Below are 25,190 nucleotides of genomic sequence, written 5' to 3'. Positions count from 1 at the left end.
TCCAATTCTGGGTAATAATCCCAAAAATCCAGTCTCCATTCCTATTTAGATGTGGCTCAAAGCACTGAAGGAAACTAATTTCTTTTGATGGATCATTATCCATGGCCCACAAACACCAGAAGTGTCCTGGGCCTTCTTTTCTACATTCTCAGTGAACTTATCAGGTGACATAGATTTAATTATTATTCCAATGCATTAGAGGCATGACCTCATTCTTTCCAGTCAAATACCTTGTCCCTTCCTTACCCCCACTTCGCTCACACTCCTACTTTGCCTTTATCTGTTGAAAGTGAAATTCACAATCTTAGAATCATCCTCAACTTTTACCTCTTATCCAATAAGTTCCTAAATCTTGTTGATTCTACTTTTCACCATTATTCTTTCAACTCCACAATCACCCTGATATTCAAGTATTCATCATATTCTCTCAGCCTGGGCCCTGCAATCATAATACAGGAGAGCAAATTCTGGAGAGCAGATTCAACACCCCAACATTCCCAATGGGCAGTTAAGCCCAAGAGCCTTAGGAGTAGCAAAATCACCCTGCGTCACCCCAAAGCATCAACTGTACCACCAAGCTAGTCCTCAAAATCACCATGCAGGTGAAAACAAATCCTCGTGAACTTGGGACCCATCAAGTGTTTCTGTGTAAGCACTGCAATGCCCCCTTTGCAAAAGCTACAGCTGCTTGAAGAAACGGACAAAAAAAGTTCTCAACACAAAGTCCTTGGCATTATCAAATGTTTGACATCAGAAACTGAGAAAATTTTATCAATGGAAATGATACTGAAGATGTAGCAGTACCTGATTAGCTGCAGTTCTCTAAAAGTTCTTGGGTCTTTCTATTTGACTTTTTAGACTGATAGCCATTTTACATCTTCCCTATTGGAATGGGAGCTTCTTGACAGTGAGGACCATTTTTCCTCCTATTTCTATCCCCAGCACTTGACATAGAACTTTGCACATATTAAGCATCTAACATACTTTTTCTTATTCATTCATCGTCTTTTCTTGGGATCATTATAACTTCTCTTAATTAGTCTCCTTGATTATATTTTTTTTCACTCTCAAGGAGCTCCCATGCCTTCCTCCCTTCTCTGGGATAAAATATAAACTCTTTTGTTTGGCTTTTAAAGTCTTTCAAAGGCTTACTTGTCTACTTCTCCATGATTATTTCACAATCTTTTTCTCTATAAACTCTATGTTCTAACTAAACTGGCTGTGACTCAAGATTAAAATTCTGCCTCTGAAACATATAGAAATCATTTAATTATCCAATGTCCCAGGCCACACTCCAAGATTATAGAACAGATCACAATTATCTCAAGAGAGAATTATGTCCTGAGAATTCCTTATATTAATGAAAAACAACAATCTAGTTCAAGTATTCATGTAATACCTGAGCAAAACACTGAGATAAAGTTAAAACATAACAATTCTTTTCTTAAGCAGCTTTTACTGGTTATTTAGAGAAGTTCCTATTCTGGCTAGAGAACAGAGATTCTTCTTATAAGAGAGGCCTTCAAGTCATGAGGACCGGGCTAAAAGGCACATGGGGCACACCAGTAGAGATTAGAAGACCTTAAGGGAGAAATGACTGAGGGACACTGAAAGAGGTGGGATAATCATCATCTTATTATCTGATTATCTCCATGATCTTCATGGGAAAACTTCATGGGAAAAAATCTTGCCTGAGGTTACAAAGACTGTATGTCAATGGAAAGACCAGGTCTTCTGAATCCTAGCTTCATGTTCTTTTTTATTACTATATCAAGCAAAGTAATAGAATTCCATACTATGTAAAGCAACCACAAGAAAAGGTACAATTGTGTACTTTTATAATACATTTTCTCTACTATAATAATTTTTACAACCTTAAAAGAAGTAAAGTCAATTGGAGTTTATGTGAAAATTTCTCATTTTTTAATGAAAAACAGACTTAATGCATAATTTACACACAGGCAGGCAGAAATCAATAAACCCTCTTATTAAATATAAGTTGTACTTATTTGACATACAGTAAGTTCTCCAGTCTCCAAATGTAGTATAAAACTAAGAAAATAGTCTCCAACTGTCTTCAAAGTCGTTTCCTCAGATAAGATCAGCAACTAAAATAAAAATGAGGCATAAATGAAATAAGACTATTAAAAAAGTGAAAAGTGGACAAAACGTATAATAATTAGACATCAGTACTGCATTTTTCTAAAAATCTCAATAATAACCTACACCACAGATCAGGAATATTGAGGCTGACTTCTTAATACACTTACCATTCATGGGCATTTCATCAATTTGTGTTGAGTAGTACTGTTCAATATCTCTGAGAATACGGATGTCATCATTCTTGACAAAATTAATTGCAACACCCTTTCGGCCATATCGACCTGATCTCCCAATTCTTATGAAGAAAACAAAACAAAAAAAGATATAGTTATAATTATTTAGTAAATATAAATGGAAAATATTTTTTAAAAAGCACACTCAAGTACCTGTGTATGTATAATTCTCTATTATTGGGTAAGTCATAATTAATGATTAGAGAGACTTGAGGAACATCTAATCCTCTGGCCCAGACATCTGTAGAAATGAGTACTCGGCTGAAAAAAATACAAAAAATAATTTAGTTGTGTAAAATATTAGCCTTAATATAAACATTGATTGGTTTGTATTATTTTTACTTGGCAAATAGTTTTAAAAAATAACTCTCCCACCACCATGGTGATTACAATACTGCCAACCTTGATTTGATAGAGACAAGTATATTGAAGTCAGGTTTTAGAAAAAGTGGAGGGAATTTTTTTTCCTATGCATCTAGAACACCTAACAAACATTATTTGCCTATTCCTATTCTATGAGATATTAGATTCCTTTTGAATTTAGCTATTCAATACCAGTCTCCTTTCATTTCCTGAGCCATTGTTTTACTAAACAATGGAAAAACAGGATTTTATTTTGTTTCTTTCAATCCATTACCTATGTAAATAATTAACTGAGCAGGTATATATGCAAACTGTCTTCCAATTTTTTTTTGGTTTTTTTTTTTTTTTTTAAACCAGTATGATCCCTTCACATAGTTTTCTACTGGCTACATTATTTTAAAGGAAAAGGGAAAAATAATTTTCTAAAAGAAAAGCATAAAAATTGAGAATTAAAATACAGGGAATTTAGGCAATAAAGGAAAAAAAAGGATAATATGTGCTGGTCCTAAGTATAATTTTCTTCTTCATCATCATCATCATAACAGTTTTATCATGCTTTTAAAGTTTACAAAGAGCTCTACAAACATCTCATAACAACTCTGAGAAGTAGGTACTATCGTTGCTCATTTTACAGATGAGGAAAGTGACAAAAGGGATTGACTTGCCCAGAGTCACAGAGCTATTCAGTGTCTAACAACAGATTTGAATTCAGCTCTTCTTGACATCAGATCAAATTATTAAGTTTGACATTCTTCTCTCTCTCTCTCTTTTTTTTTTTTTTGGTAACCCTACATTATGCCAAGGCATCAAATTGACCCCCTGGTATCCTCTAGTACCCCAAGGACTTTTTATTGCAAAGTTCCCACCTTACTAGCTCTCACCCTCAAATTATTAAATCCACGTTTCCCACAGTGACTAGTATGTTTCCTTGCTGCTGACTGATTTTTATCTTACAGATTTTATTTCTCATGTTCACCCACACTTTTTCATATTTGTGTCCTAAAATAGGGCCTTACAAATTTACTGAATAACAAGCTAGGATATAGCATGAACAGATTTGTGTGTTAATCCATTCTTGTTGCTGAAGGTATTTTTAAAAAAGGATTCCTGAACACATCAATGCTTTAAACCAAAAGACAAAGCAAAGGGGTCTCCTAAGGTGAAAATATTAGGTAATGTAATATATTAGTAATATTCTAAAATATTAAGAGTCTTTTAGGAGGTATCTTAAATCACACCATATAAGCAATCACATTATACCCTACTTTATCCTTTTTTTAAAGGTTGCCCTAATCACAGCACTTCTATTTAATTATGCTAACCTTGCACCAGATCTAAACTCTTTCATGATGGACTCTCTCTCTTTCTGGGGCATGTCTCCATGCATTGATGAAACGGTGAAATTGGCTTCTCTCATCTTTTCAGTCAGCCAGTCTACCTATAAGTAAAATAATCAGAAAAATGTTAAGTTTATAGATATATGGTTTAACCAAACCTGAAGATTTTAATTCAATGTTAGTTTAACAACCAGCAGAATCAATAAAAGAGCAGTAGGTAAAAAAAAAAAAAATTGTTTACAAATAAAACAGCATTCAAATTAATTGAGGATTTTGGAAAAGTGTTATTTTGTCTGGCTACTGCCAATCAGATCATTATTTTGTGAGACCTGAGACCTCATGTAAGCTCCTTAGAATTTTGTGGTCTGATAATTATTTCTATAGAAAAATAAAACTATTGTCACTGAACATTTTCCTTATTCTGAAATGAATCAGAATACAGTTCCTGTCATTAAATGCTTCTCAAATAAAAATTTTCAACTTACTAGGAAAAGAAGATAGGAATCATCTACCACACAGCTCACAAAGCAAGAGTTAATGGATTTTTCTACAAAGTATTAGCCCTACAAAATTGCATTTGGGATAAATACCGAGTTCCTAAAGTCAGAGAAGATGAAATGAGTTTTTGGAGGCAGATGAAACTGGACGGCAAACAGTAAACTAAGAAACAATTAATTTCTTATTCCTCTACACAAACATAATCTAAGTTAATAATGGAACCCTACCCCCATTTTTCCCAATTAGGCAAAAAGTGATTACTATACCTTCCTCTTGGTATTACAAAAGATGACTGCTTGAGTGATGGTCAAAGTATCATAAAGATCACACAAAGTATCAAATTTCCATTCTTCCCTTTCCACTGCCACAAAAAATTGTTTGATTCCTTCAAGCGTCAATTCATCACTTAAAGAAGAGTTAAAAAAAAAATTGCACAAAGCTTTTTAATAACTGGTTTAATGTAAAAATCTCTTACCAATACACCGCTACGTTATAAAATGACCACCAAAAATGTCACTAAGTAACAAAAGCTTAAAAACTTTTTAGTACAACAAAAATTTCAACATCACATAGCCTCTACCATTGTATATTTTGTTACCATTATATAAATGTGCAAGATTAAATATTTGACATTAGAACTAGATTAGATGAACAACCAGCAGAATTTTCCTAATTTTAATTTAAAAACTCCAAACACCAATGAACATTACACAGTTAATGTTAATAGTTACAATAAATGGCCTAAATCAGTATAGGTTAGATATTATACTAACCCAGGAAAATTAATTCCAAGGTCACCTACCGTTTTACTAAGATGCGAATTGGATCAGTCATGAATTTGTTGGTCATTTCTAAGATTTCATGTGGCAATGTAGCGCTGATTAAAACCACCTGAGTAGCTGGAGGCAGGTATCTGTACACATCATAAATTTGTTCCTTGAACCCTATTAAGAGAAATCAAATCATTCAAGAGCAATATTCCTTCTCATATTTCCACTGTATTGTTGAGTGTAATGATTTTGAGTTCTTTATCTGCTACATTCTAGCTGTATGTAACCCATGAACAAATCACCTCTCTTCTCATAGTGCCCGAAAGAACTCTCTAAAGACTTCAAGTTCCAGATAAATTGATCTGCATTGGTTAAAGAAGTTTGTACCTAAAGAGTTCCCCAAACTTATAAAACCACAGCTACAGATCAAAAACTTTGTGAGCAGATAACCATGAGTAATACACTTAATAGGCTGAGCAAAAATGAACTTGCACTAGTTTTATAATACAAATGGAAGAAATTATATATATAAATAGACATCATAATTGTTACTGTGCTTCATGGTAGAGAACTGTACCTCTACAGAACTGCAAGTGACTATGATGACTTCTAGACCTATCTATTTTAAAGATGAGGAAACTGAAAGCCAGAGAGGGGTAAGTGACTGTGCCATGGTAACACAGTAGTAAACATAGTAAATTCTTGGCACAAAACAGATAACTTTTAGGGTTTTCAAGTTACAAAGTTAAAACTTTTATTTCTGATAGTTCTATATAATTTGTACAAGAGAAATAAGAAATTATCGGGGCCAAGTCTCTTAAGGCAGACCAAGGTAAGGAAAAGGCATTTAGACCCAGTTTATAATCTTTACTGTGATAGTGTGACTACCAGCAAGCAATGCACACAATCTTTTGGGGCCTAACTTTTCTCAGCTGTAGGATAATGTTTAAGCATGCATTTTGAACTGGAAAGAAATAGAGGGACTATCTAGTCTATGGTAGATAAATGATTTGTCTAAGTGGATCCAGGTAGTAAGTGGCAGAGTCTCAGATTTGAACACAAACACCATAAATTCCTTTCAAGCATTCGCTCCAAAATACCACATGTAATCTAACTGAGGTCCAGGGAGGTTAAATGCCTTTTTAAGGTAAAAGATATTCAGGAGTAGTACTCAGATAAGAACACCAACCTTCTTTCCTTGCTTCCCCCAACTTTAAGTCTAATATTCTTTTTACTACACTAAATAAAATGAAGATTTCTCTCAACCACACATACAATTGAATCTTTACCAAATGCCACCTCCTTTCCTTCCCCCCCCCAACCACCATTTACCCAAAAATCCTATATCTGATTCTTAGAACCAATGTTACCTGAAAAGCAACAAAGTTAGAAAGAATAACAAAGCTCTTCTATGATTCTGAATATTCTAATGCCCAAGATCTAGAAGAAGTGAAAACCATTAGTCTTGGGGCCGGTTGACTGAGTCACCACAAATTTATGCTATTTAATCTCAGTTGGGTTCTATTTTAAATTCTTTTATCTCTTAACTAACTTCCCCACGACAGTGCATCCAATCTTTCCCCATAGTCTTATAACCCACAAACCTACTGCCTTTACTCTTAATGTTTCCTTTTAGGTCTTAAAGAAAGCATCTTTCTTTTTTGCTAAGACTATGATCCTTATCTCATCTCCTTTCACTTCTTCTGAGACTTATCAATTATTCCTCCTTTCTCTTGCATAATGGCTTACAATTCACCTTTAGTTAAGTATAAATAAATAAAACAGAATCATAAGAGACATTTTTATCCTCTGAGGTAAAATCTCAGAGTTTATTTTGAGTTTTTTGGAAAACTTTTTTTATTTTTTGGAAAATAAACTTTTGAGTTTATTTGGAACAATACTAAATAGATGAATTTTCAAACCAAAAGTTAAAATAGATACATAAAAATACCTAAATATGGAGTTTACTATATCCCACTATAGTAAATCAACAAAAATAAAAATGTGTTGTTCTTCACACGGGAAGATTTATAATGACCAACAATTAATAGGGCATATGCTGAGTTGTTCTTCCAATACTTACATCAATCTCTATGTACTACAAAGCCTGTTGCCTCTTTTTGAACAATATTAGATATTTCAAAAATAATTGGCTAGCATTAGGAGTATTGATGTACAGGATTAAAATAAAATACAAGTAATGTAAATCAGAAGTAAATGAAAACCTTGGTCTCATACTACTCTATGTTTTTAGTCTGTTGAGGTAACAAAACTAAATCTGATCTGATGGACCATATACTTCTGGTTATGATAGTTTTCAATCCTCCAAGTAACCTAAGGATTTATATCCCTAATTATACCAGACTATTTTTCAAGATGTAAGTTATTAAATACATCCTCAAATTCATGGTAAAGCATTATTCCTTACTTTTAGCCAAGCATACCTTTATTAAGCATTTCATCAGCTTCATCCAAAACCAACATCTTGATAGCACGGGTTCTTAAACTTCTGCGACGAATCATATCTACCATATTAGTATAAAAAGGATGATACTGAGAAATATCTGAGAAAATACTTAGAAAATACTAAGAAACCATATATATATAAACATAAGACTTTAGCTGATTAACCAATAAATTGAAAAATCATTTAAGTTAATCTGTGAAATGCCATTAATTAATCAATTAATAAGCACTTATCAATGGCATATTATGTGATAGGCACTGCATGGGGCACTGAGGATAGAAAAATAGGAAATGGTTTTGCATTCAAGAGTTTATAATCTATTATGGGAGACAACATATGAAACACACACACATAGGAAGTAGAGAGTGAGTGAGGGATGAAGGATAGGAGGAGAGGGGAAAAAATGTTATTAGGGGAACACAGCAGCTTAAAGACAAACAGGAAATGATTTTTGTATAAGTGCTACAGCTGAACTTTAAAAGAAACTAAGAATTCTAAGAAATGGAGGTAAGGAATAAGTACATGCCAGGCATGAGGAGAACAGTCTGTACAAAGGCATGGAGAGAGGAGATGGAATTGTCATAGGTAAGGAAAAGCAACAAGGTCAATTTAGCTGGACTGAACAGTGCTTGAAGGAGAGTAACCTATAATAAGACTGAAAGACAAGTTGAAATTAGCTTATAAAGGATATTTAAAGCTAAACAAAAATGATGTTGGTAGTGATAGAAAGAAAGGAAAAACATGAAGTAGGACAACCAATAAGAGATTTTGGATATAAACATTTTTAAAAAAGAATTTTAAGCAACTAAAAACTCTATGAAAGACTGCTTCAAAACACTAACAATAAGTTAAGTGCAAATGAAAACAGTAGAGGCTTAACTCAGCCACATTGGCCAAAATGACAAAAACAGGAATAATCAATATTGGAAAGATAGGCATAATACACTCAGTGAAGCAATTATTTGAGCCAAGGCTTCTAGAAAGCAATTTAAAATTGTGTTAAAAAAAAAAAAAAAAAAAAAGGTAATTAAAATGTCTATACTCCCGACCCAAGGTCACACTGCTAGGCAAATATCCTAAAGAGGTCAGACAGAAAGGTCTCATATATGTCAAAAACATCTTTATTACTACTTTTTGTAATAATATTTGAAACAAAGTCCATTGATTGGAAAATATCTATAAACAAATTATGAATAAACATTCAATAAACATAGGCTTTTAAAAAATTATTTATTGAAATTTTGCATTAAAAAAACCATAAATGAAGCCCTTAGAAAAAATGAAATGATGCAAAGTCGTCAGAAAAAAGAAATCACCTATAATGATTACAAAAAATGTAAATGGAAAGAAGGAAAAATGTCTGGTAAAATTGAACAAAAAAATTATAATGATCAAACTTGGTTCTGAAGAAGAGATGAGGAACAGGGAAGGGGAGTTTGAAGGAGGGAGGGGTAGTAATATCATATATATGCTGCCAATCAGGTGACATGCTGTTTTGTTAAGTATTTTTTTGTCCTCTGAATTGGCTAGTAGGAGGATATATTTGTAAATACGGGTGATATAAAACCAAAATATTACTAAAATTATTTTAAAAACAAATCATTGATAACTTTAGAAAAAGCAGCTCTGATTTTCTGATTAGTTGGAAAGTCAGAATTTATAAAAGTTGTGATATGAAAGAGTCAACAAAACTGAAATTATTTTTCTAGGAGTTTGACTGTGACAAGAACAACAAAATAAGATGAGAACTTGAAAGGATGGTAGGGATCATGAAAAGATTAAAAAAAAAAAAAAAACCATGAAGGAAAATTGTCTTGATGTGATATGCTTACCAAATACACGACCTGGTGTACCAGCAACAACATGCTGCCCGTAATCCAATTTCCTGATATCTTCACCAACATTTGTCCCCCCAATACAGCCATGACATTGAACATTCATGTAATCACCAAGAGCAAGGAGACCCTGAATACAAGGGAGGAAAATATTAACTTACTGTTTTCTATTCCCAAATAGCCTCTACAAAGGCAGACTTTTAAGTTTACTAAATAAAAAAAATAGACTGTTCCTATTCTAGAAGAATAGTAGAGCTGGGAGAGGTCTTTAAAATCATCTAGTTCAATTCCTCCCTTTAAAAAAAAAAAATTTCTGTGAAGCAATTGGGGCTAAGTGACTTGCTCATCACGCACAGCTAGGAAGTGTTAAGTGTCTGAAGCTGGATTTGAACTCAGGTTCTCCTGACTTCAGGACCACTGCTCTATCCACTGTGCCATTTAGCTGTCCCAAAATTGCTTTATTTTACCAAAAAGGAAACTGAGGACCAGAGAGATTAGAAGACATGTCCAAGATCACATAGTAGCACAGTCAAGATTCAAACTCAAATCCCATGACTTCAAGTCAGCAGTCTTTCCAGTACATCACACTTTCTTGAAATTACATCAGTAGATTGTGAGCTCCCTGTGAGTGTGAGTTTACTTTTTTTTCTTTTCTAACACCTAATAAATGCTAGCTGACATCTAAAGCAGTGACTATTTAGTCGTTATGATGCATCCATCATTACAGAATCTCATAAGCCATCTAGTCCAACACCATATCTAAACAAGAATCTTTTCTTCAACCTATTTCCAGAGGCAATCCATGGTCTTAACAGAAACCACTTTATATTTCTGAGTAGTCCTAATCCTTATGAAGAGTTCCCCACCCCCCCCAACCCCATCCCGCCTTCTTACATCAAACCTAAATCTACTACTTTAAAACTACTACCCACTCACTACTCCTAATTCTGTCCTGTGAGGCCAAAGGAATAAACTTAATCCTCCTTTCTTGCGATAACTTTTAAAGTACCTTAAGACAATTATTATTATTCCTTCCCAAATAACTCCTTTGCAGACCAAGCATCTTAATTTCTTTTAACCCATCTTCATATTGCATGGCAATGTCAAGATGTTAAATTTGAAGACCAGAGGCTAAAGAAAAATCCTTGCTTTCTTGCTTACTACCAGTATTCCCTGTCTGTGTGGCTTTAAGAGTTACTTAACATCTCCAAGCCTATTTCCTTACCTGTGAAATGAGATGTTGGACTAAATGATCTCCTAAATCTTATGTGCTTATGGCCCTAGTCAGTGGCCTTAAGACATTCTTTTTATTAATGTGCTTCCTAAAATATGACACATAGAAATGAGAATTCTCTAGAAGTTGTTTGCCCAAAGAGAGAAGAGCAGCCCTCCTAGTTTTAGACTCTGTATCACTCTTGAAGCAGCCAACAATTGGAAATATTTTTTTTAACTGTTTATCAATTTGATTTTGCAGTCTAATGAAACCTCCAGTCTTCCCCCAGAACTGTTAATTAATCATACTTGCTCCATCTTACGTTTGTGAAATTGTTTAACTCACATATAAGGCACTTATTCTGGTTAAATTTCATCTTATTACATCTGGTTTAGAATGTCAAGACCTTGTATTATTTTGACTTTGTCATCCAATAATTAGCTACATTTTCTACTTTGCCATTAACCTACACATTTAATATTTAAGCTATGTTTTTATCTAAGTGTTTAATTAATCAAAAGGTTAACTAGCATAGGATTAAAATACAAATCCATTATGTATTTCACTAGAGATTTCTTTCCAAGGTGACAACAAATCATTAATTGCTCTTTGGAGCAATCAATCAATCAGTCCAAATTTACTTAGCTATACTAGCTTATCTCTCTATTCTTATCTATAAGATTAGCAGGAGAGTCTGAAAGAATGCTTTGCCAAATTTTAGGTAATATATACATATATATATGTATGTATGTATGTATGTATGTATGTATGTAAAACAATCCTCCTCACCCTGCCAAGAATAAATAGTCTGACACAAACCCTTCCTATTTACCACTGATTGTTTTAATTATAAGTTCTAGAATAAGCAATTTGAAGTCAAGCATACTGGCCTACTGATTGCAGACTATATTTTCCCCATTTAAAAAATTATATTATTTGCTCTTCTATAATCTAGTAGTATCTCATTTTCCAAGATATTTCAAAGATTATGGCCAACAATTCCATAAATTCCATCCACAAAAAAGTATAATTCTCATTTGCTTTTCAGAATTCAGTTTTAAAAGTTATAAATAGCATGGTGTATACACATAGCTATTTTAAGACAAATATAACACATTTTTAGTTTAATAACCATTTGACTTTTATTTCCCCACTCCCTTTTTTAATGGAAAAAAAAAGGTCAAGGCATTTTATAAATTAGTAATATAAAAGAACAGACCTATTAATAAACATATAATAATTTATAGCAACTAATAGGAATCACAAAAAGATTACATGTTCTTTATTGGATAAAAACAAGTGCAATTGGAAAATAAACTCTCTAGCAGCTATATTTTAAAAATATATAATATTATATTCTAGTTAAACTAGAATTATAAAAATAATAATTGCTAATTTATTGAATTTTCTCAGTATACTTACCTTTTGAATTTGGACAGCTAATTCCCTGGTTGGAGCTAATATTAAAGCCTGGGTTTCTCGCACCTGTTAAAAGAAAAACTTAACTTAGAAAACATCATCAGGCTCTTAGTACTTTGAAAGCAGGTTCTAGAATATCAAAACTCAGATGTCAGCATTTTAGCTATATGAGTTATTTCATATTTTATTTCCAAAGGAGACAAATTTTACAAATATAGAATAACAGATATCAAAATCCAAATATTTTAATTCCAATTACCTAAAGTAGCAAGAAATTGTTTAAAAGCTTTTTGTTCTTTTACTGGAAAACTGTTAATTAATTAAGGGCAAAAAGCACTTAATTTATAAGACTGAAAATGTGTTGTTACACATCAGTAGATAATAGGATATATTTAAAAGGTGATAATCTACCTGAATATCCAAACATTGGAGAACTGAAATGCTAAATGTTGCTGTTTTACCCGTACCAGACTGGGATCTGTAAAAGCATAAAATAAGTGAGTTTTTTGTGCATAAGAAAATTTTCAATTATTTCAATGCTATTCCAATAACTAAACAAACAAACAAAAAAAACCCCTCAAATTTCCACTTTTCTTTTTTCTATATTTAAACAACCACTGAATTTTAAAGTTAGAAGTGATCCCAGTAACCATTTCATTCAATCTACACCCTAAAAGAATTACCATTATAAAATATCCAACATACAAAATTCTATATTGGATAATAAGTTTATTTTTTATTTATACACACACACACACACACACACACACACACACACACACACTATGAGAAGTAGTAAACTGCCTTAAGCATCTTTTAAAAAGTATAATTTTCTAGATATTATAAGCCAAAGCAATTAAAAAAATCTGGAGAGTATTATATGATATTTTCTAAAGGATACTTTTTCCTCTTTTTTCCTTCCTAGACAGGGCTTTCTCAAGGTTCATCATTTGAGACTTCTGAAGAGTTTTTCTACTAAAAGAGATACTAAGGAAACAAGTACTTTTTTTTTTTTAGTTACCCAGACATAAAAGAATTGGCAAAATAAAGTAGAACTACTTATGCACAGAACTGAATGGCTATCTAAGATAGATCCTTTATTTTTAACATATAAATGAAAATCCTCTTGAAATAAAAGTTATATAAAAGTCTTTTGTTAATAAATTAGGCAAACCAGAAATAAAGATTTTAGAAATTAAAAAGCTGAAACTGCCATTTAAAAAGTACTAAGTGAAAATTAAATAAATCTTGTGGAAACAAATAAACATGTACAAGATCAAAAAGCCTTTTACCAGAGTGACTAGAAAAGTAAAATAAATCAACAGTTAAATTAAAAAGAGAAAGCTGGCTAAAATTTTATCAAAACTGAGCAAAACTTTTCTACAAGTCAAGAAGTTAACTATTCTCTTCTCCTAGAATGTGTGATTTTTTTTTTAATTAAACATATAAATTAACTTACTGTGCAATGACATCTCTTCCTTTAATAATTTGTTTGATAGCCCGTTGTTGGATAGCTGATGGTTTCTCAAAACCTATAAAATGAAATATTTGTAAAAATGCTTCAGACTTTGCATCCATTTGAAAGATTTTCTTTCTGTTTTCCATGGCTAAATTTTTATTTGTACCTGTTATTCTTTGACTATATTTCTTGTTTTTGGTTACCTGGTTATTTATTAAGATTTCTATTTGTCAATTTTTGATGCTGCTACCAATTAAGTTAAGATAATTTCAATTATCTGCCATTATTGAGCAATGAATTATCCAGGATGAGTGAATGTTGTAAATAAATGAAATAAATTTACCTTTAAATACCAACATTTTAATTCTATTATTTTCATAGGAAACATTCTTTTTTCCTTTTAAATAGTAATTTATTTTTCCAATTACATGTGAAAACAATTTTAAACATTCATTTTTTACAAAATTTTGAGTTCCAAATTTTCTCCCCCTCTTCCCCTCTCTGTAAATTGGTGAGCAATTTGACATAGATTATATATAAGCAACCATGTAAAACACATTTCTATATAGTCATATTGTGAAAAAATAAAGTTTAAAAATAGTATGTTTCAGCCTGCAATCAGACTCCTCTCATTTCTTCCATCATGAATCTTCTGAAATTGTCTTGTATCACTATACTGCTAAGAAGAGCTGAATCAATCATAGTTGATCATTGTACAATGTTATTGCTAATGTATGTATACGTGTGTGTGTGTGTGTCTGTATATTTGTATGTTGTTCTCCTGGTTATGCTCAATTCACTTTGCATCAGTTCATGTAAGTCTTGATGGAAACTTTCTAAAGTATGTTAGATACTTCTCTGTATTGTAGCTTTTAATTTTTTTTCTTGATAATTCAGGGTGATTGTCATGAATATCCACATTGAACTGTAATTTAGCAATTATTTAGTTATTACTGTTTCCAGATTGTTATTTTTGAATTCTTTTCTGGAAGTAAAGCTCATGGATTTATTTTAATGACACTTCTTTTTTTTCCTGCTCAAAGGTCTTTTCACTTATTGTTCTTCCGAGTTAAAGTCCACATATAAGATTGCTGAGAATCCAGATGTAAAAAAATCAGAATAGTAAATCAACAGTGGGCCATATAAAAACTACAGATTAAATTTTTAGCTTCAATAAGATATCTTTGCTCATGTTGATTCCCTCCTTGAAAAGTGCTGAACCCTCCCCCTCTATGTATTCTAATTCCACCTTCAAGATGAGGAACTAAAAATAAATGAAATGATAAAGCCAGGGATGGGAGAGAGGCAAGTTCGCATGGAAACAAAAAGTTATGGATGAGAAGAGAAGGGATGTCCTGAATAAGAATTTCAAAATCTGTCTTTGAGCCTAAATCATCTATTTTCTATAACCTTTCTCTCCTGCATTGTTTATCTACTAAGTATCTTCATACTGTCCTTTATTTGCTTGTCCAGCTCTGTTCCTTCTTAATGTCTCCTATAATTTAAAATTTAGGCTAGGCAAATTGGCCCCTTCATATAGCACTGTATATAGCACATTTATTCCCTTTAATTAGTATCCATTGAATATCTACTATCATGGGCTTACTGCTAAAGGACTACTTTGAATTTATTTTGGTACTGACTCAAACAGCAGATTTGACTCAAAAGAATGTTCTAGGAAGAAATTATCTAGAATTACTCTATCCATAATTAGCCTGCTCTAGTTTAGATCTGTAACTGATAATGGAACACAATGAAATTATTGAACTCAACATGGCTACATTTCCTCTATTGTGATACTTGAGCAAGATTACTCTATCATCAAATAATTCCTAAGAAACGTAGTTCTCTATCACTGTAGGCCTTCAAATAGTGTCTGAATAGCTAACAACTGAGAATGTATAGTCCCTAGAATTTGGGGCTTTACCCAATATTTCTACATTCCCATTAGCTTTCTATATGCAACTCAGAGCTGGACAGCTTGGATCTTTGTTCCTCAACAAAAGGCAACAATTCCAACGTTGCCAATAGACAGATATCCTTCAAGATCAATAATAACAGTTGGTATTTACATAGTACATTGCTTTATATAATTTTCTCCTACAAACTTCATAAGAACCTCCAGAAATAGATAAAATTTATATTTGATTGCTCTATTTAAAGCTAATTTCAAATTCAGAAAGGTTGTGCCTTGTCAATGGTTATACAACTAGCTAAGTGTCAGAGTTAATTACATCCAGGTCAGTTCTGACTATCGACTTTTTAGGAGGAAACTATCAACTAGGAGCTTAAAATAGCTTAAATAAATTATCTGTACCAGAGACATCCCTTGATAGAAAAAAGATGGAATTGGGTTTCTCTGACTTATGGATTTGGGGTTCTTTGGAAGAGACTCAGATCTTTTCCCTATTTATTTTTTATTATTTATTATTCCCCAATTTTAGAAATGTTTGCTTTGTCCATGAATAAAAAAAAAACATGGTACATCACATAAACAATTATAATTAATATATGTATAAAGTTAAATTTATTTTTACATTGAACATTAAACCTTGTCCATGTAGCATCTTTAGTCCTTTATAATTTTAGCTAATACTGCAACTTTAAAATGCTCAAGCTATATTTCTATAAGATCCCTGACAAGTAGTCATCTTAACTTGTGTCTGAAAACTACCAGTGATGGGAAACTCATTACCATGTGTGCCAATTCACTGTACTTTTAGGCAGCTTAGTGATGATCTTTAAGCATCCTATCACTCACATTATGAGGCAGTAATCTCACAGTTCTCTTTTCTCTCTAATGGTATCTCAATTTCAATATATTTTAAACTACCTTTTTTTCATTTCCTCCCAATTATTCTGTTTCTTCTCATCTCATGACACTATAATTTGCTTAAGTGCCCTTATGTTCATAACTTGTGCTATTTTTTGATACCAACAAAGACATCAGTAACAATTTTTCTTGTATCCACTTCACTCTCTACTACTACCATCTCAATGCTACCACTATATTACAAAAGACATCAATATCATATAGCCTCTAAATTATTTCCTACCTCCAAACCAAGCTTTGTGCAAGAATCATCTTGCTTAAGTCTATATTTGTTATAGTTTTCTGCTTAAAACTCTTCTTTATTATAGCATGTAAAATTTAAAATCTTTAAAATTTGGCATTTAATGTTCTATCTACAATCTGGTTGTCACCTAATCTTTCCAATTATATTTCATACTACTAGTTTTCATTTTCAACATTCCAGCAAAACCCAACTATTTGTCATCACTCACATACACCCCATGCTTTCTCACTTTAGTCTTTCTTTGTTCATGCTTTTCCTTCTTCGTTCATCCTTTTATCTGGAATTCTATCCTTTCTTTCTAACTGCTGAATTCCTACTGAGTCTTCCAAGTCCTCCTTTCTCATGAAGCTATTCTGCTGATATTTCTCAAGTAATTGAGAGCAATTCCAATAGCCACCTTATGGGTTTCCTGCTTCCAATCTTTTCTCAATCCAATTCATTCTTCATACTGCTTCCAAAATAATCTTTACTATGTATGAAGTGACTAATCCCATTGACTCTTCTCTCAAAATTTTCAGTGCCTTCCTCTGCCTCCCAAGTTCAAAATTCTCTGATCTTTACAATGTGGCTCCGCTTATCTTTCTAGTCTTCTATTAATCAATCAATCAGCAAATATTTATTAACCACTCTGTACTAGGTGCTAAAGATGTGAAATGATTTTTACCTAGAACAGTAGGTGAAGAAAGTATATATAAAAATATATATGAAAATTAAATGCAGTGTGGATGAAGAAAGATCAACAATTGATAGTACCCAAATAAATTTCATATAGAAAAAATGTTTTACTGACATATCTATTCTCAGCAATACAATGATTCAAGACAATTCTGAAGGATTTATGATGAAAAATTTACTCATTTCCAGAGAATGACCCTATGGATACATTTTTCTTTTTCTTGGGTTTTTTTTTTTTTTTTTTTGGTTTGTTTGTCTTCTTTCACATTATTAGCATGGACATATGTTTTGCATCACTGAAAACATATAGCCTCTATCAAATTGCTTGCCTTCTCAAAGGAGGAGATAGAGGAGGAAGGAAAAGAATTTGGAATTCAAATTAAAAAAAAAACACTAATGTTAAAAATGGTTACATATAATTGAAGGGAAAATATTAAATTAAAAATAAAGAAAAAAGTTTAAGCTGTTTCTTAAAGGAAGAGAGGAACTATGTGAGGTAGTGTTAAAGAAATATGCATTCCAAGCATATGGGATGACCAGTACAAAGATATTAATCTTAGACTTATAGGGCCACCTAGTCCAACTTTTACACTTTACAGCTAAGGAAATGAACTAAAATGGTTTAGAGACTTGCCCAGGACCACAGAGGTATTAAGTGGCAAAGACAGGATTGTTTCAGGTCCTGTGACTCTAAGTTAAATACTGTAGTGTTACTGTCTCCACAGTCTATACTCTAGCCACAATGTCCCCTTAAATACGGTCTGAGGAATAATGCATGCCTTCATATCTTCACTCATGCTGTTCCCTATACTTGCACTGTCTACACCTAACCCCCAAATACACATACTTTCCTGATGAATTCCTACCCATCCTTTAAAGCCCAACTCAAATACTAAATACATGAAGTCTTGTTGTTTAATTTTTCCCCACACAGCAAGATTCTGCATATTTAATGAACTTCACAAGCAATATTTTGCATCATAACAACTTGTATCTTATCCCACTACTTGACCATAAATTCAAAGATGTGAATGATGAGCGTATAGGATAAGACTATCCCAGAAGTCCAAAGGAAAAGGGCCCAGGATTCATGCTATAATAAACAGATAATTAAATAGTTGGGTAGACTGACACTTGTATCTCTGTGACCTTGAACTAATTGTTTGACTTCTCTGCCTCAATTTTTTCATCTGCAAAATGGATGTCTTTGTCGTGAGCATCAAATGAGGTAACATACAAAATGTCTTGCAAACCTTAAGGGGTTATATAAATGCAGGTGATTATTATCAGATAAGAAAAATGGTGACAGGCTGGAGAAGAGTTAGAAGGAAGATATAACTGTCTTCTGAAATAATGTCACATAAGAGAAACTAGACTTGTTCAATTTGGCCACAAAATGGAACCAGGTACGGTGGATAGGAATTACAAAGACATATTTGGACTTGACTTCAGGGAAAACTTTCTAAATATTAGAGCTATTGAAAAGTGGAAAGGACATTGAGAGGTAGTATTCCTCTTTACTGGAGATCTTCAAGTAGATACTGGATGACCTTTTGTCAGATGTTGTAGTGGAGGTTCTTTTGATTATGAGTTGAACTAGATGACCAATAAGATCCTTTCTCTCAAATTTTGTCATTCAACTTAGCTGGTACATCAATGTTCACACATGTGAAAGTGAACAGTGTAAAATAAGTCTGAAAGGTGAAATTAAAGTCAGATAGTGGAAACTTTTCATTCCACAATGCTTTGAATGACAAGTTGAAGAAGCAATGAAGAACCATTTTAAAATTTGGGGCAGATGATCTGTATTAGTCAATAAGCATTGTCTAAGTGTCCATTAAGTGCTAAATTATTCACAACAGTGTGAACAATTAGAAGGAAATTATATAGTATAGATAAAAAAGGAGGGTTGGTGGGAACTGGGAGAAAAGGGAATGGGCATAGACTTCACAAATTTTTCTGAGAAGGGGCAGAGAAAAGGTGGAATTTAAGATAACTAAGATGCTAATGCCTTTAACAGAAAGAGATTCAGGAGGGCAGTTTGCAGAAGGTATGCTCAAAAGACAGTAATTCAAAATGCTAGTAAGGAGCAGAAATCTGCAAGAAGCTAAAGAAAATCTCTTTCTTAGGGTAGGAAAGGATAACTGCTAGTTGCATGTTATAGAGAAGAATCATTCAGTTGTGGATTGAACTATTTAGCCTCTGAAGTCCCTTCCAATTCTGAACTTATAACTGTGTCTCCCTCAGGACCTAGCAGAATATTTTGTATATAGTAACTGCTTAACAGATGTTTGTTATTTTGTATTATAATTATTTGTGTATGAGTCATGTCTGCCCACTAGATTAAATCCCATGAAGGGAAAAATTTTGTTTCATCTACACATTTCTTTGTGTATGTACCACAATACTCTGCACATAGTAAACATGTAATAAATATTTGCTGAAATGAACTGGTACAATGGAAAGCGCATTCTAAAAATCCATCAAAAGCCTTGAATTCTATTCTTAGTTTTGCCACTACTTTGCTATGTGACTTTACCTTACAGGTATACAGCTGGATATTTTGAAGGAGAAAACACTAAAAACTAGAGGATGGAGGTCATAAAGAAATGGAATGTCCCCTGAACTGAGCTACAAATGAAGCTAAGGACTTTTTAAGAGGCAAAGATAAAAAGAGAGCACATGTGGGAAAGGAATATGGGTGAAGTCACAGAGATGAGAAACAGCATTGTTCTGGGAAATCTAGGAGATCGGTCAGGTTGGAAATGTAGACTTTTATAAAGAAGAGTGATGTAAAATGTGTCAGGCTAAGGAGTTTTTATTTCATCCTGGGGGGAGGAGGGCACCCAAGGGTAGGGGAAGAGCAGGAAAGTAGCATACATAGTCAGTTTTGGCAGCTGTGTGTAGGCTGGTTTGGAGAAAAGATAGACTGAAATCAAGAACGACAATTGGGAGCCTTTATAATAGTCCAAATGGGAGGGCAAGAAAGGCTTGATTTATTGCAATGATTTTGAATGGCAGGAAAGGACAAATATGACATACTGAGAAGATAGAATATATTTTTGTTTAAATGAAACTGCTTAAAAAGCAAGAAAAAATTATATATCTTATGTTCATAATTTAAAATTTGTTGATAAAATGAAGTCAGAAAGTTAAAGATTCTTAGTTTATCACAATGATAAATATACCATTTACTTCAGATAGTAGAAACTAATAATAAATGTTTAGAAATGTTTGGAAAAGGAGTTGTTACGTTCATGGATACTGAAAGAACAAAAGATTCTTCAGGGATTATCCTATTTCCATAGTTAAGACATCTTTTGCACAATTTGAGTAAAAATAAAAGTTTATACGAGGGGTCCAAAAAACAGTGCCATGTCATAGCAAATGCTGTAGCTCACCAAAGATTGGGGAAATTAAAGAGCCCTGAGTAAAACATGATACCTCAACTAGGCATTAGAACTGCCTAAGTTTCAATAAAGCATTTTTTATTTATTCATTTTTCCTAATAGCATTTTTCCCAAATGCATGGAAAAATAAGTTTTCAACATTCATCTTTACAAAACTTTGTTCCAAATTTTTCTCCCCTATCCCATCAAGACAGCAAACAATCAGATATATAGATTAGCCACATGCAATTCATCTAAACATATTTCCATATTCATCAAAAGGATGAAATTCTTAAATGTACTGTCAGTTTTAGAAAGAATAAAAGTTCACAATTTATATTTTTCTGAAAATAATCCTTTGGAAATTTTTCAATAATCCTTCACTTTTAGACCTAATTTTTATTTGTATTCAATGAAAGCACTATTGTGACTATCACAGCCTCCCTTTTCCTCTTCACCTACATTTTGTGGCTCACATAATATAAACATTACTTATTACATAGGTTCTATTTCTCAACTAGACACATTAGATATCTTAAGGTTAGAGGCCATATCACTCACTCCTCTAATATTCTTCTGCAACCTGGTAGAGGAAACTACAGAAGTTAGTGTTGACTAATAATGATAACAGATGACATTTACATAGTATCTTAAAATTTACACAATACTTTGCATACATGACTTCATTTGAACACAACAAAAATTATGAGATAGGTATTACAGGTATTCTTATACCAGTAAAGATAAGGAAAGAGTCAATGACTTGCCCATAATTAGGCGACCTGTTTTAATTGAGCTTCAAAGACAAGTTTTGTCTGATTCCAAGTCTAATATTCTTCCCACTCATGCTGAACATTGAATTTACCACTAAGTCTTAGAATGACAGGTCAATTCTCATAGGCACAATAGGAAGAAGGGTACTATGTAGCAGAGACTATATCTTTGGTTTGTAAATGCTCACTACTTTGAATTCTAATAATCTGTCATTTATAATTCAATCAATATGCTTTTACGTATGTGTACTTTGTGGAGATACAAAATATGTGTACTCTGCTAGAGATACAAAGCCAAGAATCAGTCAATCCATAAACATTTATTAAGTACAGGCATGAGGCTAACCACATACAAAAAGAGGCAAAAGACAGTTCCTAATCTCAAGGAACTCAAAATCTAATAGGTAGGACAATATACAAACAAAAGTATATAAAGCAGCCTATAAAGAGGAAATAATTTAGAGAGAAATCACCAGAATTAAAGAGGGGCTGAGGTTGGCTTTTAGTAAAAAAATAAAATGTGGTTGGGACTTAAAGAAATCTAGGGAAGTCAATAAGCTGAACAAAGGAAGGAGAGAGTTCAGGAGTGGGGAACAACCAGAGAAAATGCCCAGTGCTGAGATGGAGTGTCTTGTTAATGGAATGGCAAGGAGACTAGTGTCACTGAATAAGAGTTGGTGATAGGGAATAAGGTATAAGAAGTCTGAAAAGGTAGGATGGGGCTAGGTTATGAAGGGCTTTGAATACCAAAGAAAGCATCTTTTAGGAACCACTGAATTTATTGAGTAGGGAGGTGGTGGTGGTGGTGGTGGTTGATCATATGGTCATACCTTTGATTTAGGAAAATTAATTAAGTAATTGAATGGAGGATGAATTGAAACAGGGAGACCTGAGGCAGGTGTATCGGACAGCAGTCTATGACAATTATTCAGGCATGATGTAATGAAGGCCTGCACTAGAGCAGTAGCAATGTTAGAAGAGGGTAAATTCCAGAAATGTTGCAATTGCAAAGGTGCAGTTGACAAACCTCCACACCAGATTACATAAGGACAGTAGGAGAGAGTGAGTACAAGATAACTCCAAGACTTTAAGACTGAGAGAGCAGGAGGATAGTGTTGCCCTCACATCAAGGATGGAAACCTTTTTTCCTACCAAGGGCCATTTGGATATTTATAACATCATTTGCAAACCATACAAAATTATGAATTTGTAGAACTCAAACAATGGGAGACTGTTGAACCTAACTTATAGTTAATCATGACCTGCATTTGCCTTAGCTAATGATTTCACTGGTCTAATATGGCCTACAGGCTGCATGACTCCGTTCCCTAGCCCTGCCTTTCAGTAACAGAGAAGGTAGATGGGTTGAGGGGGAAAGATAACAAGTTCCACTTTGAACATGTTGAATTTAAGATGTCTACTGAACATCTTCAGATGTTCAAGATATATTAAAGGCAGTTGAAGATGTAAGACTATGTCAGCAGAGAGTTTGGGGCATGGATATGAATCATCAGGAAAAAGAATAATTAAATCCATGGGGACTGGTGAGATTACCAAGTGAACAAATAACAAAATGTTGTTCCTAACATTATTATATTAGGTGAAAACAATATGTATACAAATAAGCATATATAAAATGCACATGCTGTACAAAGCACTGAGAAAGCAGCTTAACTGAAATCAAGAAAGATTTGGAGGAGGTGGTATTTGAGATGAACTCAGAAGTAAGGAAAAAGCACTTTCCAAACATGGGAGCAAACCTATGTAAAAGCAGGGAGACAGGACAAAATGTTTAGTGAAATAAATAGCATGAGGCATTCGGGCTGGATAACAATGTATGTGTGTGTGTGTGTGTGTGTGTGTGCGTGTGTGTGAAGGGAAGTATATGAGGATAGCCAGCAGTGAAGTTTTAAATACCAATAAGGGCTTCATAACTGTGTGTGTGTGTGTGTGTGTGTGTGTGTGTGTGTGTGTGTGTGTGTGTGTGTGTGTGTGTAGGGAAGTATATAAGAATAGCCAGTAGTGAAGTTTTAAATACCAATAAGGGCTTCATACTATATTATTTTCTTTATGGATTTTCAAGGTCTTTTGAATCACTGAATATCTAGTTTAAAATCAGTAACTTTCTCAAGTTAAAACACTGAAGATTTTTTCCACTTCCAATCTGTCCACATAGGGTTACAAATTGTGTGATACAAGGCAAGGCCTTTAATCCCTGTTCACCTTAGTTTCCTCAACAGTAAAAAAAAAAGTACCTACTTCAGAGTATATATAAGATATTTATAAAATGCCTAGCATATTGCCAAGCATAAAGAATCATTTAACAAATGTTTGCTCCCCGCTTTTTAGGTTCAGTGATAAATTGATATACTTCAATTAAACAAATATTTATTAATTATTACTTACTATCTGCTACTTTACCAATATGATCTTAGCAGGAGCATTGAATTTTGGAGTTGCAAGACCAGGATTTGACTGTGGACTCCCAATGCTACAGTCAAGAAATTAACTAAAAATATTATCTACATCTCCATATCTTTAACTGAAAAACAGGAATAATAACATTTGTATTTCCAATCTTATGGGAATGTTTTAAGGAAAAGCCTTTGTAAAATCAAATTTATGTGACTTATAATTATGCTTTTCCCCATTATCTAACCTCATTATACTTTAAAGATAGTTTACAGTACTGTAAAGTAGAAACAACTTATAATGTTAGCATTCTGGCTAAAGTAGACTGTTTTTTCCTCCCACTAATTACGGTTACTTTTACTGTTAAAACATTCCCAAGAAACCTTTAGTGAAAGTCTCATTTTCTCTTTTGTAAAATGAGTGGAATTGAAGTAGATCGATCATCTCCCAAAGAGATAAAGGCACAAAGCAAAATGATCCTAAGATGGAGTGAAGGATCATAAATGATAGAAAGATGCATTAGTCTGGGGAGTTTTAAGCAATTAAGAACCACTAAGTGGCTAGGGGACTTTGTGAGCCTCAGTTTTCCTTCTCAGAGAGAGTGTAGAAGGTTGAACTAGATGAGGTTTCCTATTCTGCTATTCTGCTGATGGGGGTCTGGGAAAGCGTGCTGTGCCCCCTCCCTCTAAGACCTCTGTAGCACTCTCGAGTCTGGAAATTCGCGGGCTCAGCGGAGGAAGCTCGCAGGACCCGTCGATGAGGTCACCGCGCGGAGGGGCTTGAAGCTAGTAAGGCTGCCCACTGAGCGAAGGCCTACAAAGATACCGGACTTAACCGACACGCATCGCCTTCCTACAAGTCCAGAGCACACTCTACCCTTCTCTCCCTGTTCCCGGCCTCCTTCCCTTCCAGCCGTGACCCTGCTTGGACGAGCCCTGCAACCTCGTCAGCCCCCGCGCACTGCTCACCGTAGGCGTATATACCACGCAGCAGGTCCTCCCGCAGACCCATCGTGTCGAAGGTGGGTGTCACGTCCACCTCTTCACTGGTCTCGAATTCCACCTTGGTCATGTCTTCCTCCTTCAGCAGCCGCTTTCGCGCAGAACCTGAAGTAGCCATCGTGGCTGTGGCAGCCATACTGCCAAGGAAGCCGGAAAAAATAGGAGG

At 33.7% G+C, this 25,190-nt stretch overlaps 1 protein-coding gene across 1 annotated transcript; it reads right to left on the bottom strand.

Annotated features, from left to right (window-relative positions):
- Window positions 1-1,900: 1,900 nt before the first annotated feature.
- On the bottom strand, window positions 1,901-25,190 carry EIF4A3 (eukaryotic translation initiation factor 4A3). The gene is made up of 12 exons (XM_051995428.1): window positions 24,992-25,190; window positions 13,698-13,770; window positions 12,650-12,716; window positions 12,242-12,304; window positions 9,604-9,736; window positions 7,749-7,829; window positions 5,337-5,478; window positions 4,801-4,939; window positions 4,022-4,137; window positions 2,490-2,597; window positions 2,271-2,398; window positions 1,901-2,108 (listed from the first exon to the last, which is right to left on the bottom strand). The coding sequence occupies exons 1-12, from the start codon at window positions 25,158-25,160 to the stop codon at window positions 2,092-2,094; spliced, it is 1,236 nt and encodes a 411-aa protein (XP_051851388.1). The 5' UTR covers window positions 25,161-25,190; the 3' UTR covers window positions 1,901-2,091.

This window comes from Antechinus flavipes, chromosome 4 (genome assembly GCF_016432865.1).
Source record: "Antechinus flavipes isolate AdamAnt ecotype Samford, QLD, Australia chromosome 4, AdamAnt_v2, whole genome shotgun sequence".
In the NCBI taxonomy this organism is placed as follows: domain Eukaryota; kingdom Metazoa; phylum Chordata; class Mammalia; order Dasyuromorphia; family Dasyuridae; genus Antechinus; species Antechinus flavipes.
This window is presented reverse-complemented; position numbering and strand designations above follow the sequence as displayed.